Source organism: Arvicola amphibius, chromosome 6, assembly GCF_903992535.2.
Source record: "Arvicola amphibius chromosome 6, mArvAmp1.2, whole genome shotgun sequence".
NCBI classification, from domain to species: Eukaryota; Metazoa; Chordata; class Mammalia; order Rodentia; family Cricetidae; genus Arvicola; species Arvicola amphibius.
In genome coordinates this window covers 129,029,372-129,047,127 of record NC_052052.2, presented here as the reverse complement: position 1 = coordinate 129,047,127, position 17,756 = coordinate 129,029,372, and the positions used below count along the sequence as shown (strand labels likewise).

The 17,756-nt window shown below is 40.7% G+C and overlaps 1 protein-coding gene across 1 annotated transcript in view; it reads left to right on the top strand.

The window, feature by feature from the left end:
* The window catches only part of Cdkal1 (CDK5 regulatory subunit associated protein 1 like 1), a 511,294-nt gene that overhangs the window by 208,131 nt on the left and 285,407 nt on the right, over nucleotides 1–17,756 (top strand). The window contains 1 exon segment of the mRNA XM_038335499.1: nucleotides 5,818–5,921. Coding sequence (XP_038191427.1) covers nucleotides 5,818–5,921 — 104 coding nt within the window.

Here is a 17,756-nt window from a genome sequence, read left to right as displayed (position 1 = left end):
GGACTTAGGATTCAAAGTCATCCACTATGGCAGCACAAAGGCATGGTGACATGAGCAGAAAGCCGGGGGCTTACATCTTGAACCACAGCAGGTATTAAAGAGAGCAAACTGCAGATGTTATGTGGCTTTGAAACCTCAAAGCCTGCTTCCAGTGACATTTCCTCCAGCAAGGCCACACCTCCTAGACCTACCTAAACACCACCACCAACTCAGCACCAAGTATTTAGATACCTGATGCTATGGGGAGCATCTCATACAAACCACTATGTAGGGTGTGCTGGAAATGAACACGGTTTCTTGCACGGTTGGCAAATACTCTACCATGGAGATATACTCTAACTCCAACATTTGAGTTCTTAAACTGACTTACTTCCCTTATCTGAGATATATTTTTCCTTTTCTAGACTTAATATTTCTAAAACTGTCAGTGTCTATAAATGATTGAATTAGTTACTTCATGGGGTCATTAAAAAGATTTCTATTTATTTTTGTGCGCACGACCGTTTGCCTTTGTGTATATATGTACATCACATGCGTTTTTGGTGCCCTCAGAGGTCAGGTGTTTGGACCCTCTGGAACTGGAGTTACGTATGGTTGTGAGGTTCCATGTGGGTTATTGGGAACCAAATCTGGGGTCCTCTACAAGAGCAACTAGTGTTCTTAGTTCCTGAGCCATCTCTCCAGCCCCAGAGAGAGTGTTTTTAAAATTCACCCTAACCTCCTTCCCTAGAACTGCTCCTTCCAAAGGCCTGAGAGGGAAGCACTCTTCTCCTATGCCTTGTATCTCGTGCCTGGTGCTATTGGCATGCTAGCCAGGGTCTGGACAGCACAGAGCTTCAGTACCAGTGTGTCTCTCTGGTAATGGTGTTTGTCCTGGCTCTGCTTTATGTCATCAGTTCAGAAAGTAGAGACGGAGCTTTGATCCTAGTTGAGGTTTATAATTTTCAGTATTTCTTTCCCAGCTCTGTCCTTCTGGCCTATATGTTGAGGTGTGAATGCCAGGATGCTGCACCCATGCTAGGCTTTGTCTTCTGTTCTCTGTTTGAAGTCCTCATCTCTGTTCCTCACGAAATTACGACCCGAACACTTTATATTCTTACATGTTAGATGTGTATCTGAAGTAAGCTTTCTCGTTTCAACGCTCTTGAAATGTAACAATTTCCCGTCTTTCTCAGGATGTTTTGACCCATGTTAGAACAATAGCTTTTATCGTAGGCGCCCAAAAGGGGCACCTGGTAAATAGTATAGAGTCAGTTCCAAGCAGTGTTTCCTGTGGATTTCACCTTGGCAGAGATCAGGCTGTAGAGCTGCAGAGGAGGCAAAGGCAGTCTTTCTCGCTGTTTCTTCTTTGAAGCTGAAGCTTGAGGTCTGTTCTTCAGAGCGTTGGGTTCGTATGTTTAGCAGTGGGATCATCATAACCCTGGGTCAGTCTTTGATGATGATTGTTTCCCTTATGTTGACCTTAGAATATCTGTGAGTTTAGCTATCAAGTTTTCAGTGCTGGAAATTCACAAGAAATAAATGCTGTTTCTCACTTAATCATTGGGTTTATCTCTACCATATGTAGTAGCACCACCACTGAAAGTATTTATGGAAGTATGTCCTGTTTGTATTCTTAATCTTCAGTATGTCTAGTAATCTGGCCAGGTGTCTGCCCCAAACAAGCAATCACACAGAACAAGAGTTTGGGGTAGAAGTGGGAAAGTCTCTCTCTTTTTCTCTCTCTCAATGTGTGCATGTATGTGTAAAGATGTTCTTGTATGTGTAATTGTGCATTTGTCCATTCTGCTGTGCCCAGCCCTGAGTTATTCCATGAAAAATTTTAAGGGTGTTTGTGTCTTGTTTTTAAGTGTGACAGGATTCCATTGGCCTCAGGGTTGTGTTGGGCTTGAGACTGTTGATAAGAATGTGAAAGTGTTATCCACTCCATAGAAACCACACATCAAATTTGTCCTACCCCTGGCCCACAGCATGTGATAGGATACTTTGGGGAGACTGAGCAGCAGCAGCAGTGAGCCAGAACTTCCAGCTCAGCACATGGCCCTGAGGGTGAGCTACAGACTCTGTAGTGTTTCTGCTCTGCTGTTGCTGAGATTAGCTGTATCCACTAGGTTTTCACTTAAAATATTTTATCTGGTAATGGATTTGGACTTAACATCAAGGAGCATCTATATGGAAATGTCTTGCATGATAAAATGATATTTTGTTGGCTATACATAGGATTCATATACTAATTAAATAAAAATTTTGACAACACTATATATTTGCAGAGTCCAGAGTTGTTCTGTAGGCTGGTCCAGATTTATAGCAGTGTTTGTGTGTGTATGTGTGTGTATGTATGTGTGTGTAATGAGGGGTTGATAGTATGTAATGTTTTTGAAAAGACTATGCTGTTGGGGTTTGTTTATGGGACTTTGTTTTCATTTGCTTCTCATTGTCAAGTATCAAGTGAGTATTTTATGTTGTGTTCCAGTCTTTTGGAATATCGTGGTTTTTAAACCTTCATTGTTATTTCATTTGTTTAGTTTATGTAGTCTAAAAATATTCTACTGCATATGTTCTCCCAGGCTCTGGGGTTGCAGTGCTGCGTTCAATCTAATCGCTCTGCTCTTGAGCCTGTCAGTGTTTCTTGGCCAACGGCCAGCTCACAATGTGTAGGTGTGTTGGGCTTTCTCTTCTGTCACCACAACCAGGGTCTTTGCAGGGTTTCCTGCATCCTAGCGGTTCAGTAGCCACCTCAGCTTGGTTTGGCTTTTAGCAGTTAGCCTTCAAAGGTCTTTTGTTTTCTGACAGTTGAAGAAACTGGCTCAGAGTTCCTACTTGTGGACAGCTGGTTAATCGTTTAAGGACAATTGAAACGGTCTATCACAAATCCCCTTATTTTAAAGGGGGTTTGACATGTTGAAATTATTGCTCAGCACAGGTCCTGGTGACTGCAAAAATTAAACAAGCAAACAAAAAAAACCAAGAAAAAAACCCAAAACAAAACAAAAAACTGTTTTAAAACATCAAAAAACTCATTCTTTTCTGCTTTGGCACTGTGTTTTGTCTCTATAACAGCCCCCCCCCCCCCATAGACATAAAACTGCTGCCCGAGTTGGTCCTGTTGTGGCTTGCTTACAGAAGTGTGCACTTTAGAATTGTTAAGTTTAAGTTTCCTATCATTAGTAAGCTTTTTTTTTTTTATGTTGACAGATGAGAATGAATCTGTTTTATGCATTGAAAATTTAGGGTCTGAAAATGCCTCCTCCACAACTTGGGGAAGCAGCTGAGAGAAGGGCACTCTGCGTTCCTAATGGAGGATTTCTATGTCCTGGTCTTTTTGACTACTAGAAACGTTTTGTTATATTACTTATTTCCACTTTTAGCACATTTTCATAGGCTGGATTTTGTGGAGAGGCTGTGCTTCTACTATTATTGAGTAAAACAATAGGAAAATGTCATTTGCTTTTTGTTTGTCTTTGTTTATTTTAAGCTAGGCCATTCTCAGGGCATCTTTTCTGCAGAGTTTGGCATCCCTATCACCTGGTAATCTAAACTTAATACAGTTCCTGGTGTTAACTGCACAAAACACCCTAGTGACCAACAGTAAAAAGTTTTCTACATGGTTTACCTGTATCAATTCACCTGCATTTTGTTTTAAACACTACTTTCTCGTTTCTTCCTCTCACCTTCCCTTCCCTTCCCTACCCTTTCCTCTGACATGGTATCCCATAAGGAGCAATCCTAATAAGAGGTCTTAGTGGCTTCTCTTAAGATGGCCTTTGGGCTTCTCAGCGCTCTTTATCTGGACAGAACAAAGAAAGGAGAGCAGGTTTCCTGGAGTAACTTTAAAGCTTAGAGTGGCAGCTTGTCTGGGACAGTGCTGGTTTCTGCGAATGGCAGTCAGAGGGGACTCCCAGAGCCATGGGAGTGTTTGAGGAAAAGTAAGAGAGCACACTGGCCTCCCAGTGCACCCAGCACAGCGCTGGGAATTGAGTTCTAGAACTTGGAGCAGAATAAGTCATATGAGGTGACACATTCTGCCATAGACTCAGCAAGAAGATGAGAAACAGAAAACAGACGACAGCAGGAATGCAAAGAACAAGCATGGGCCAGCCCAGACAGGAAGCCTGATTGCAGGGCCCTCAAATCTAAAGCAGAGAAGTACTTATTTTAAACAAGTAGTTTTATGTAGCAGAATAAGCGCTGTCAAATTCTGCTGTATTCCCTTAGCTCCTGCTGCACTGCGCGAGGACTGTCTGTCTTCCTGTGTGTGTGTGTAGTGAGGGTGCTTGCTGGTGTTGTTTTGGGTGCTTGTTTTTTGTTTGTGATACTGGAATTCTGGAAGTGGAAATCAGGGCCTCATTTCTATTAAACAAAGCTCTACCACCCGACCCCAGGGATGCCTGATGCACATTTGTTCCAGGACATATTCATACATAGAGTTGACATCTAGCACGGCGGAATTGGAACCTGCACTGTTCTCTAACTTTGGGCTGTTCACTTGTCTGACTTTTTGAGGTCGATTCCCATTCTGTGTGGTGGACATTGTTGATAATATGCTCTGCACCTCCCCATTCCCCACCCCCACTGTAGAGACAAGACTAAAGGAGCTCCTGTGTGCCTAGTCAGGAGGGAACAGAAGGGTTATCTTCTCTATACAGCACAGCTAAGCATCATTCTTCTTTCATTACAGAAGGCCCTCAGTTGTTAAACTAAATGTAAACTACTTGGGAGGAACAGTGTTGAAAGGTCACGATCAGTGTGGTTGGTTAAGTAGTAAAACACGTTTCAAAGCGTACATGTTTCTATTCCCTAGAATTATATGCAAAACTGTCAGACATCAAGCTTATTGTTGGTTTGACTACTAAGGAGAGTGACTCATATATTTTTCATAGTTATATACCAGTAAAATCATCTTGGTAACATTTATCAAATTTTGTTTTTTATAATATGAAAATTTAAAGCATTTGTGTAATAATGATCTTTTGAGGGCCTTGTTCCTTAGAGTGGATACTGAATCACTGAGGATAAACAACTTCTATTTTGTTCAGTGTTTTTACATTTTTATCTTTTTATATATTAAAAATTGTCTTTTATTTGGTAATTTTATTTAAATTGTATTTCATAACTGAAAGAACCAGTATTCTAGTGTGGACAGGTAACTTCTTACCCGTGCCTGAGCACTGCTGGGCCATGAATCAGTTTTACATCTGCACAGCTACCCTTGTCATCCTGTTTGTTTTCTCTTCCAGTGTAGCTCCCGGAATGCTCACAGCAGCATTTTCCTCTGAAAATAATCTGAACTTTTCTGAAAGCCTCCACTTTTATAAAAATGCTGTTCCCTGTTCACTTAATGTTAAGTCATTAATTAAAAGTTCAGTGTATAAACTAATATTCCTTAAAAGCTGCATATAAGTAATACGAAAAAATTTCTAGTTATTTGATGGCCAAAAAAATACTGGTAGTTTACAAAAACTGGGTGCTTTGTGTTGGCTTTCCTTTGATTAATCATGGGGTTTATAAACTTGGGTTCGCATAGATACATGTGTTTAATCATCTAAAATATTTATAAACTTTGCTTCTTGTACATTTGTGTGTTGAGGATAATCTGTGGCTTTCTGTGATCATTCTCTCTCAGATAAAAGTCACAAGGATTATCAGCTGTGCTCCTCATGGAGGTTAAATCTGAATCATGTAGATAATTTATTTTGTATCTCATATAAATTAAGCAAATGTTACTAAAATGTCACTGCACTGTTTGTTTTGCCTGTCAGTTTATGTATGCCTTGTCTTTAAGTTTTTGAGCCTCATTTATTGCTACCATTTGAACAGGTGTCTCAATGCTTGTACCTACTGCAAAACTAAACATGCCAGAGGAAACCTGGCCAGCTATCCCATTGATGAACTTGTAGAGAGAGCCAAACAGTCCTTTCAAGGTAAGAGTTTCTAGAATTATGTGTGAAGTCAGTCGCCTTAAGAAGTCATATTCATCTTCTAAGCAATTCTACTTTAAAAATGGTTCAAGTTTCTTTAGCTGTCTGAATCTTAATTGTGTCTCCTCAGCTAACAGAGGATAGTATAAGATTAATCATCCAGGCTGTGTTTATTTTAATTATGGTCCTGTACAACTTTTCCAATTAATCACTCTCAGGTGAACAACACATTGCAGCATCACCCATATCTAGGTATAGAAAAGGGAAAATGGGGGATGAATGAGTGAAAGAAATCAGTCAGTCGGTCAGTCAGTCAGCCATCATCTACACAGCTCTGGATTTTGTTCGGACTTTTGTGGGGTGAATGAAATCCACAGGTGGGGTATAGGGAGTAGTGGCACTGGGCAGAGCTCTAGAAGAACAGCCTGCCTGGGCTGTTCTGCCCTAGGAATCAGTGCCCCTTACCCTCGGCAAATAGCAAGGCTTATCTTTAACGTGAGTCATGGTTGTTTTGACACATAACTGCTTAAACCATGAACTTCCTCTTTTTTCTTTGTTTTAATCTGTCTATATAACATGGTGTGTTTTTACACTCAACACACAGAATGTCTGTTGTCTCCTCATCTTGTGGCTTAATAGTTACTGGCAATGTACTTTTCCTTTTAGCAAGTAACTTGGAAAACTGCATTCAGCACTTAAACCTGAATGTCACAATGTTTGCATTCCAAACACATTTTTTCATTCAGTCTATTTAAAGCTCTCATCAACAGGAATTTGGAATGTTTCATGTAATAGAGGAAAACATACCCTTGGTTCATTTATTGACATAAAAACCAACTTTTTAACCATTTATTTTATCTTACTCCTTTGCCGCGTTCACATTCAACAGGTGCTGATAAGAAGCAAAGGGAGGTGGTTGGGTTTTGATTACACTGTGTTTTCAGTGTCAGTTTTGTTTGTTTGTTCTGGGGAAACCATGGGGATTGTCTTTTTTGCAGCAGGATTCCTGGAACAACTTTCAGAAGGGGCACACGTTTGGATAGAAACCTTCTCTATGCACTTGGTCTTCCTGGCTGGCACTTTTGGCTGGTGCTGCCTTTCCATGTGTCTGTTTGATGATGGGAATATCAAGGGTGTCTGATCTATGAACCAACCACTATAGTTGGAATTTTCTTTGGGCTGGCCACTGGCTCCCAAATAAAGACCTGAAGATTTATTATTAATTATGAACAACCTTAGCTTAGACTTGTTCCGCTAGCTCTTTTAACTAATTTAACCTGTTTCTGTCATCTACGTTTTTCCTCGGAGCTTTTTACCTTTCTTTCATTCTCTATGTCCTACTTTCCTGCTTCCTCTATGTCTGGCTGGCTTATAGCATCTTTTTCTTTTCTTTAATCCTCACGCCTAAATCCCTCCTCCTACTTACTTTCTCTTCCTGGAAGGTCCACCAATATCTCCTGTCTTGCTATTGGCCATTCAGCTGTTTATTAGATGAATCAGGTGCCTTTGGCAGGCAAGGTAAAACAGCAACACATCTTTACTTAATTCAACAAGTATGCCACAACATAAAGAAACACAGCATATTTTTATATAATTAAACAAATGCAACATATCTTTGCACGGTTAAATATTCTGCAAGTAACCACTGTTAATCATAAGTTATAGGAGGCGGTATTTCTCAACATTATGAAATTCCACAGACTTTGAAAAACCTATCTCATTTCACTTGAAAACAGGTGAAAAATATAAAACAACAAAATGGCTATTTAAGCATAAAGATTTATCTTCATTCCTTCATAATTGACCCTTACTGTTGATAGCATTGCATCCTGACTTTATGCCAACCCACTCATGTTTCATACATAATTTAAGAAAAGGAAACATGAAGTTTAGAAATTGGTTTGGGAACTTTTGTAATTGCTTCCAGCTCAGCAATCTGATTTCTCCTCTGAGCAGCATGAGGCAGTTTCTTCTCTAGTTAGTTGGTAGTATCAGCTGTGCAAGGCTGGGCTAGTGACTCAGCTTATCCAAGATTAGCAACAGTTAGTGCTTATGGAGAAAGTTCCAGAAAATGGTGCCATTTTTGTCATTATTTATTTGTGTGTTATTTTCATTCTCAACTGGATTTTGGCACTGTAGGCTTCCAAATTATTGTCTTGTCATCAGTATCTTAAATAATGAAGCTGGGACCCTGGGTCTTAGGTGGCTGAGTCATTTGACTGGCTTATGGCCTTGTTCCTGTAGCACTGTGGCCTTTCTACTTGCTAAGGGAACCACTGTGTGCAGGAGGGCTGCCGTAGACAGTTTGGAGTTGAAACGCTGTCTGACCTCTCCAAGCTACAGCTTTTCCTCACTGCCAACTTAGTGTTATCTGTTGTAAGAATTCTAGACATGTGTAAGCTGCTGGCTGTGTGAAAAAGGATGAAGTAGATATGTTCCTCACAGTAAAGGCATTTCAAATAAATCCAAGAGGAGAAACTGAATTTCGGTACAACATTGTAGCATCTGTTAGAGAAATAAACGGCTGTGATCCAACCGCAGGCTTTATTTTTGCTTTAAAATGTGTTTTATGAGAAAATCCTCTATAGATAAGTTATGTAATATGACAGTCACTTTTCATTTTCTAATTTAGAAAAAATGCAACGTTTTGTCCCATCGTAGGACATAGCTTTGCAAGGTGGCACCGTACACACATCCATTAGATAGCGTTGTTTGTTTCCACAAAGAACCATGAAGCTTAGGGTCACATAGTATTCTACAGTCTACATTTTTAAATCACAAAAGATAATCTCACAGGCAGCATAATAGAAGAAATGTCACATTTTTTTTAAAAAAATTTCTATGTCTTATTTATTCTTTAATAACTCATGTGTCTTTGAGCTACAACAATTCTACCATGATTTAGAAGGCTTAGCCCACTATGGGCAACAATCGCGAGTCTGTGACAAGTTTCTCACAGATGAAGTGTAAGTTTGCTATCAGTGAACTCCGTTATCAGTACAGATACATTTCCTGTCCTTGGTGCTTTCCTTCTTCCCCGCCTCTCCTCTCCCTTGCCTTTCCCTCCTTTTCTTTCAGCCCCCCCGCCCCTTGAGACAAGGTCTTGCTGTTTAGGTCATTGAGCTTGCTATGTGGACTAGGCCTGGCTTCAACCCTGTAGCAGTCTTCTTGCTTCTGCCTACAGAGTGCCAGAATTACAGAGCTGTGCCACCATAGCCTATTTCTGTGGCCTTTTCTTTCTTTCCTTTTCTAACTTTGTTTAATGGCTTCTGTGTGCCAGTGATTTTTTTTTTTTTTTTTGATTTTTCGAGACAGGGTTTCCCTGTAGTTTCTAGAGCCTGTCCTGGAACTAGCTCTTGTAGACCAGGCTGGCCTCGAACTCAGAGATCCGCCTGCCTCTGCCTCCCGAGTGCTGGAATTAAAGGCGTGCGCCACCACCACCCGGCTATAAATGATTTTTTTAAAAAAATAAAATAAAAAAACCTTGTGTAGACTAGGATTAGAAACCAGGATTCCTCTCATGCAATAGAACGTATGATAAGTATGTAATTTCTCCCTTGTAGCATATTCATGAAATGTTTTTGTGCATAAAAAAATCAATTTCCTGTCTCTGTCGTGAATGTGCATAACTACAGGCCACTGAAAAGCAGGTGGTACTCAGAAGAGAAAGTGCATGAGCCTGGGGACCATTCTGGATAAATGACTCCTGAGTGTTGGATGCGCCCCTCCTCCATTCGCCTGCCGAAAGGGCGCCTGTTAACTTCTGAACAAGGCAGCGTTGAAGTCAAGCCTCTATCTCATAAACACCAGCTTTCATTTCTCTCATACATAAAGTGTGTGCATACTTAGTTGGTTTCTTAGTTGCTTTCCTTTTTTCCCGCTCACTTTAGTCTTTTAGGTGTTTGCCAATGACCCTTTTTACTTTCTCAGTGGTTTTCAGTTTTGAGACAGGTCTGTATTTGTGTGTTGGGAAATTGTCTTCCCTACCGCCCCTCTGCTGAGTCAGGATTCTTTTTCTCTTTAATAAAATCACAGGGATTAGCTGTAATTGTGGTCCCTGGGCTGGGATTGCTGGGTTCCTTGTAGCTGTGTTTTTAGATATCTAGAAAAACATGTCAAGTAGTGACCAGGACTTCGTTGGGGCCAGATTGAATTCACAGCCTGCTGTTTTCTAGGATATTTGTATCGATTTTTCTCCAGCAGCTAATCAATCAGTTTCAGTTGTGTTCTCGATGGAGCAAACCTTTGTGTGTGCGCAGGGTGAGTGGTGTGGAAACAGCGCCTTCCATTTCTGTCTCTGAATCAAAACGTGGGGATGATGGATGGGCTGTTTTCACAGTTATCGTGTGCTTTCTAGATCTCGTTTGTGTGTTGCCTCCCCCACCCCTTTCTGCCCTCATAAATCTGAAAAGCCCTTGCAACGTAAGTGGCATTAACCAGTTACAGACATAATGTAAATTATGATGAAGCATTCAGAACAGGAAGACAATTTTTTTGATGCCTAGTGATTTCAGGATTACTGTTGAAATTTTAAAAAATCAAATTCAGAGCCGAAGGCTGGCAAAGAACACAGCCTGTTACGGTTAAGGTTAATTGTGAAAAGCAAAGCGGAGACATTGCTTCCTGCTATGGCGAGTAGTTAATGCTGGGAGCAATATTGGATTTGCTGTTGTATTATCCAAATTGCTCAGTTGTAGAGCTTACATGAAGCCCCCATTTGACTATCACCTCTAGTCATGATTACTGTGTAATGATTTTGCCTCAGTATCAAAAAGGGACCAATAATGGCATTCTATTAATTTATATGGCAGTTAAATATCTAATTCCCTTATCTTTTCATTTGTGCAATATTCAAATAAAATAATCAAGTAAATGTCTCCTATAGATTACATTCATTTGCTATACATTGTCAACTCTAGTAGGAATTTAAGTACCCACATTAAATGATTATATGTAATGAACTATGAAAATGGAAGCGGCATAGAGCAGCTTTCTGTGAAAAAGGCAAGATAATTCTACTAACCCGGGAATCCTGGTCTGTCTAGAAAAACAGGGAAAGAGAAAGTTCCATGGTTTCATGAACACATGAAGGCAAAATCTATAGTGTACTCTGAAACAGGTGTGTGTGTGTGTGTGTTTAGGGTCGCAAGGCTCACGTGGGTCATTTATCATCATCCAGATAGGTCCGAAGACACAGCTGACAGTTATTGAGTACTTACTCTGCACAGTGTAGGGATTAAAAAGATTAAAACCACATGGACTGTAAGGCACTCTTTGTTTACAGAAGAGGGTACCAAGTGGGAGTACTGAGGCAAGGTCTCACCTAGCCCTTAGCAGCCCTACAACTTGCTGTGTAGCCAGGGACAATCTTGTACTTCTGATCCTCTTGCCTCTGCTGTCAAAATGCTGGCATCTTGGACATATAGCACTATGCCTGATTTTGTAATGATGAAAATTAAAGAATGCAGAACCATGAAGCAAGTCTTAGGATAAGAGCTCATTGACCTTTGTTTTTTTAAAATTTACACAAGAACCTTTGGAGTTTGAATACATACCTGAATATCTAGAGTGGTGTCAGCAAATTGGCAACCCTTATGGCTCTCTCCAACTTTCCTAACGCTGCCAATCCCTTCTAGTCAGACTACTCAACAATGGTCTCTGTGGAAAATCTTGCCTACTGCTGGCCCTGGGTGATCAGCCATGGTCATGTCTGCCTCTTAACACCCAAGATACCGTTTGGGATCTTGGAGGTTATATTACAGTGCAGTCTATGAGAAAGAAACCCCAGTGTGGTCCTGAGTTAAAGTGACTGTTGGAATCATATGGCTACTGCTCTGTTCGCTCAACACATATTTCTTGAGCATTGTTGCAAGCAGTTTGTATTTCTGCTCATAGGTTCAAGCCTCAGAAAAGCTATGTTTTCAAGAGAGCATAATTAGTGCCCAGTGCCTTTCGTAGAAGACGTTAGGTTCAAACATATCTCGTGGCATGTATGGGTTTGACCCGTGCTTTGTAAATGTTGGGTGAGTGGCTCACATAGAAATGATCATGCCTCATGTAATTCCATGTATAGCTTGGGGCCTGTAAGGAAAATGTGGCTTGGAAAACCTATTTCAGAACAAACAAGAAATGCCCCTGGGCTTCAGGTGTTCATCTAGTGCAATTAATTGAATACAAGCTTGATTTTATGTTACACAGATGTTTAGTGGTGATGGCTTTCCTACTTTCCTAGATTCACAGCTGAGAACTAAGTGTGGAGGCTCATTTCCTAACAGTTCCCAGGTATCTACTGTTTTATGAAGCAAGTATGCACACTTAACTCCACACTAATGCACATAAATACACATTGCTTTGGTTTTGCACATTCTTAACAGCATTCTGCAAGTTATCCTGGGTGACAGTGGGATACACATTCCCCCAAGGGCTTAGATTGAGACTGCTCTGTTTCTGGGATACTTTTGGTAAACTTTGAAAGCCGTAAGTTGGACTGGAAGGTTGTTTGGGGGAATGCTAACCGCCCTGGAAAGAAGCGAGAGCGATCCTGTTACCTGAAGGTTTCTGAACATGACCTTCGTGGGATGTTTTCTGGGAAGAAGCACTATTCTGGGCTGCCAACAACTCATGCTCATTCTGCAGAGTCTGCAGTTTCTCACACTGGCTGTCAGTTCATTTCATTTGAAAACTTATTAAATTTCTTCTCCTGCTCCCGTGGATATTAAATTGCCGTAAACACCCTTACACAATGTCATGTACGGTGAGCACAATTTTCTACATGAAAAACAATGTTTGTTAGTGGGACCTTGGCTGTCTGCAAAGGTTATAAATTCCTGTATCTCTTTTTATTTGTTGCCCTCCATATGCTCTTTATATCTCTTGGTCAGTCCTAACGCATTTCTTACTGCTTGTGATATAGGAAAAATTTGATTTAGGGTACTGACTTGGAAGCACATGCCCTTTAATGCATCATTTCTGATAGCATTAACAAGAGGAGGGTGGAAACTAGAGGGTTAGAAAATCCAACAGTGACAATGAAGTTGAGTAAGAGATAGTTGATGAATAAATGAATTTAGTGATTAAGGAAATGAGTGATTACACAATTACACATTGCACGCATGTGCTTGCATGTATGCGTACGTGTGTGTGTGTGTGTGTGTGTGTGTGTGTGTGTGTAGGTGGTAGAAGAGAATCAGTTCAGAGCCCTGAGAACTCTAGGCTCTACCACTGCCCTATATTCTTACAGTTAGTTCTTTTTTTAAAAAAATAATTCCTTGAGAATGTCATACAATGTACTTTGATTATATGTGCACCTGCCTCAAATTGTCACAGACGCAATCCCCCTTTTCTATCCACCCAACTTTGTGCCCTCAAACAATAATTAACTAAGAAGCCAGTAGGTTCAATTTGTGTGGTCCATATGTTTTTGAGTGTGGGTCTATAGCTGGAATGCATTCAACCTACCAGAGCTATACCCTTAAAGGAAACTGATTCTCCCTCTCACGGCAGCTGTGAATTGCCAATAGCTCCATAGATGGGAGTGGGCTTTTCTCCCTCCCTCACCCTCCATGCTGGGATTTTCATTTGGCTTGTGATTGCACAGTCTTGTGCGTGCTGCCACAAGCACTGTGAGTTCACATCTGGGATTGCCCTTTTGTATCTGGAAAACCCAGTTTCTTGTGATTTTTCTACCGCCTCCATCTCTTGCAGTCTTTTCCATCCCTTTTCTGAAGTGACGCCTGCGCCTTAGGAGGAGGAGGAGGAGGCATATAGAATTAGGGCCATTTAGGGCAGAACACTCTGCCATCTCTTACTCTCAGCACCTTGGCCAGTTGTTGGTCTTTGAAGTAATCACCATTTACTGCAACAAGTAACTCTCCAATGAGCGTGGAGAGGTGCACTAATGTGTAGGTGTTGTAATACAGCCTTAGGAGTCATTATATACTGTGTCGCCTCAGCAGAGCAGTAGACGCAGGATCTCTCCTAGGCTCTGTGATCTGTCTAGCCACAGGTTCTTGGCTCCCACAATAGTGCAAACTATGAGTTCCATCTTGTGGAGTAGGTCTCCTAGCAAGCAGGAAGATTCCCATGACTTTTGTACCACTTTTGCAGCAGTACCATGTCTTGGCCAGGCAAGGTTATTTAATTTGCTGGGCTGAGATTGAAGACAACTTTTCTCTCCTCTGGCAGTTTATATAACTCCTTTCAAATCATGAAAGCTAGCATGACTTTATTAATATGTTGAGTTTCTAGTTAAGGAAAGTAAATAATGTTGAGTTAGTAGCTTACATGTGAGTTTTAAACTCTGGATAAATTTGGACTCTAGATTTGGTTGAAGTGTGAATGTCTGACCACATTCCTAACCCAGTAGCTTTGTGGTCAGCCTGGTATTGTGCGTTTTCCTCAAATGAATCACCACACTTTACCTGAGAGGAAAGTGGTGATAGCCACCACATCTCGCAGCTTTGTTTGGGGAAGTATCCTGATTAACTAATGCCACCATTTGATCAAAACACTCAGTGAAATAATGAAGAAATTTACTGTTTATGTGCAGTGACAAAAATATGGCCTGAATTTTCCCATTTAATAGGTGTACATCTGCTCTATTATTCCCATGTTAGGCCTGCTGTATTCATTCATTTGTGCTACAAGATAAAATACCACAGACTCCTGGACATGGTGGTAGATATCTGGAGTCCCATCTATGTAGGGGCTGAGGTGGGAGGATTACTTGCATTTCAGAGTTCAAGGCGGGACTGGACAATTTAGTAAGACCCTACCACAAAAACAAACAAAATAGCAGGGAGTTCAGGTCATACACACCATTAATCCCAGCACTCCACAGAGAGAGGCAAATAGATCTCTGTGAGTTCAAGGTCAGCCTGGTCTTCATAGTGAGTTCCAGTCCAACCAACCAGAGCTATACAGCAAGATCCTGTCTTGTAGACAAAACAAACAACACAAACCTGGTAGTTTACAAAGAACAGAATTATTTATTTATATTTCTGAAAACTGGCAGTCCAGAATTTGCTGACAGTCTGGTAGGGTCCAGTCTCTGTTTCTGGTGGCACCTTGTTGCTCTGCAGTTAGTGATTGAAGGGAAGGAAAAGGAGCCCCTAAAGCCTTCCCTGCTCCTAAAACCCCACCTTTTAATGGTATGCAAGCTTAAATTTGAATTTTGTGGTGGATGCAGACGATGTTTACATCATAGAACCAGTTGTCCATTCTTTCTGGAAACTTTTAGACTACAGATTTCACAGATCTACCCCAAAAGATTCTGGTGGTCCGCCAGGTACTTGCTCTGGTCTGAATGCTTGTAAACTTTGAGAATCCCTATTCCGGTTAAATCCCCAATGATGTTATTAGGAGGTTGTATTGGGAAGTAACTAGTCCATGAGCACAGATGGTTGTGATGCCTGTAAGTTAGGCCTGGCCAAGACAGATACTTACCGCATAAACCCTTCTATGATTGAGAATGCAGCCAGAGGCCTCATTTTTGAAGTAGAGCATTAATTAATCTCCCTTCATCAGACGCTGAAGTTGCTGGACCTTTTTTGTGGCCTCCCAGCATTCTGGATCTGTGAGTAATAAATATATTCTGTTTTTAAATTACTTATTCTAAGATGCATTGTAACAGCTGTCTGAATAGACTAAGGGTGCTGTATGCTAGGAAATGTCTATTTTAAAACTCTACAAGTTTGTGAGTCAATGCCTAGATCATTTCTATGCCTAGCTTTTAATTTTACCAAATTTTTCTTAAATATCATGTATTTTGATGAGGATGAGTTGATTCTTTGAAAGCAGAATTTCTTATAATTAGCAGAATCAAGAGACCTTTAACTCCTTTAAACATGGTTTATAAAACAAACATGCCTTATATTATGGAAATAATCCCTTAATCAGTGTTAATGAACTAATTAGACTTGTATTAATTGCTTTTCTATTTCTGTAAAAAGACACCATGACTAAGGCAACTTATAGAAATAAGAGTTTCTTTTGCCTTATGGTTCCAAAAGGATAAGAGCCCATCATGGCAGCAGGAAGCTGAGAGAAGCATCTTCAACTACAAACACAAAGCAGAGACCCAAGCCCTGGCTTCACCCTCTTCTCACTTAGTCAACTTAACAGTTCTCTTCTGTTCCCTTTGTGTTTGTGTACACACTTAAGTACATACGTATAGAAGTCTATATACGTATATATTTCTACTATCTTTTGAGATGAGATCTTTCTTTGAACCTGTAGCTCACTGATCTGTCTAGGCTGCTGGACAGTGGCTCCGAGGGCTCTTCTTATCCGCACCTCCCTGGTTTGGGCTGTAGACTCACACCAGCGTGCACAGTTCCTGTACCGCCGGTGCACTGGGGACCCGAGCTCAGTGCATTATGCTTTTGCTTCAGGCACTTTACTGGCTACTCTGTCTTCACAGCCTTCTCTTCTCTCTGTGAAAAGTTTCTCAGTGGCTTTTACATGACTGTCTGTTGGTAAGATACTACTTTAGGTGGCGCTTGCCTATAGTCCCAGCACTCAGGAGGATGGATCAGAGCATGGCACGTTTCAGATCAGCCTGGGATACTTATGGAAACCTCGCCATACATATATGCATGCAATAATAATTAATGAAAATGAGGCCATGATTTTGAAGGTGAGCAGGGAATGGTATATAGGAGGTTTTGGAGGGAGGAAAGAGAAGGGAGAAATGTAATTATATTATAATCTCATTAAAAAGGTTAAGACTTAAATGTGACTTCCTTGCAACGTGGTTATTTGTTCATCCTTTTGGAGGATGGAGAATCCTGTTCTTCTTTCTGAAGCTGACCAATCTGGAAAGAAAGCAGCACATTACATTGAGAAAAGCGCCACTGGAACCTATTAATTTATAAATTATCATTGTAATCATCTATTCCTCCAGCAAATCTTTTTATGGGCCTAATATATGGCCTCTGTCATGCCAAATTCTTAGAATCCAATGATGAATTAAACAGGTATTCTTACTACTTAACAGAAGAGAACAATGAGCAAAGAAAAGGATAAAAAGTGTAAACTCTATGTACTTTAGAGGAAACAGTGAAGTAATGGAGGATAAAAGTTGTAAAAGATGCAGCTTGCTGCTTGCCCTGTCTTGCTGTCCCAGGACCTTCTTCTTTGTCACCTTTCTTTCGATCACTAATAACAGGAAGGTACCATGTAGTCACGATCTTTCAAGTCTTGAAGACACAGCTTTGTTCTGCCAGCTCCCTCAATGCCTGCCTATTAAGTATGCTTTACTTCTAGCTTCCAGATGGGAAAACTGAGGCGGGGGAGAATAAGTGGCTTCCATAAGATCACCGAACCAACAACTGTGGAAGCAGAACAGCAACTATCCTGTTCTTGATCAGAATGACAAAATCCTGTACAAAATTCCATCCCACTGTTATCAGTAGGCACAATGCCTTACACTGGAGTTGAGTCGCTGCTTTTGTGAGTTTGGGCTTTTTCCATCCTTCACGCTTCCTGGTGATAGGACAGCAATTCTTAAAACCATAATCCTAACCTTACTACATTCTTACATAGTGGAAAACATACTTTGGTTTATCTGACTAAACTCAAAGAAATGAACAAGGAGGAAGGACCTGAAAAAACAAGCCACTGCCTGAGAATTACTTTGTGCTCTTAAAACTTGTTTTTAATGTATACGCATGGTTTAACATATCCATTCCTGGGTTACCGTTTAAGAAGAAACACCAGACTTTAAGCACATTTTCCTTAATGTAAAGTATATGCAGATTTCCTGGGTATTTAGGTGACTTGGGAATGCTGTACTGGTTGGTGTAGGGAGGACCTGCATTTTTAAACTTCTAGTTGATT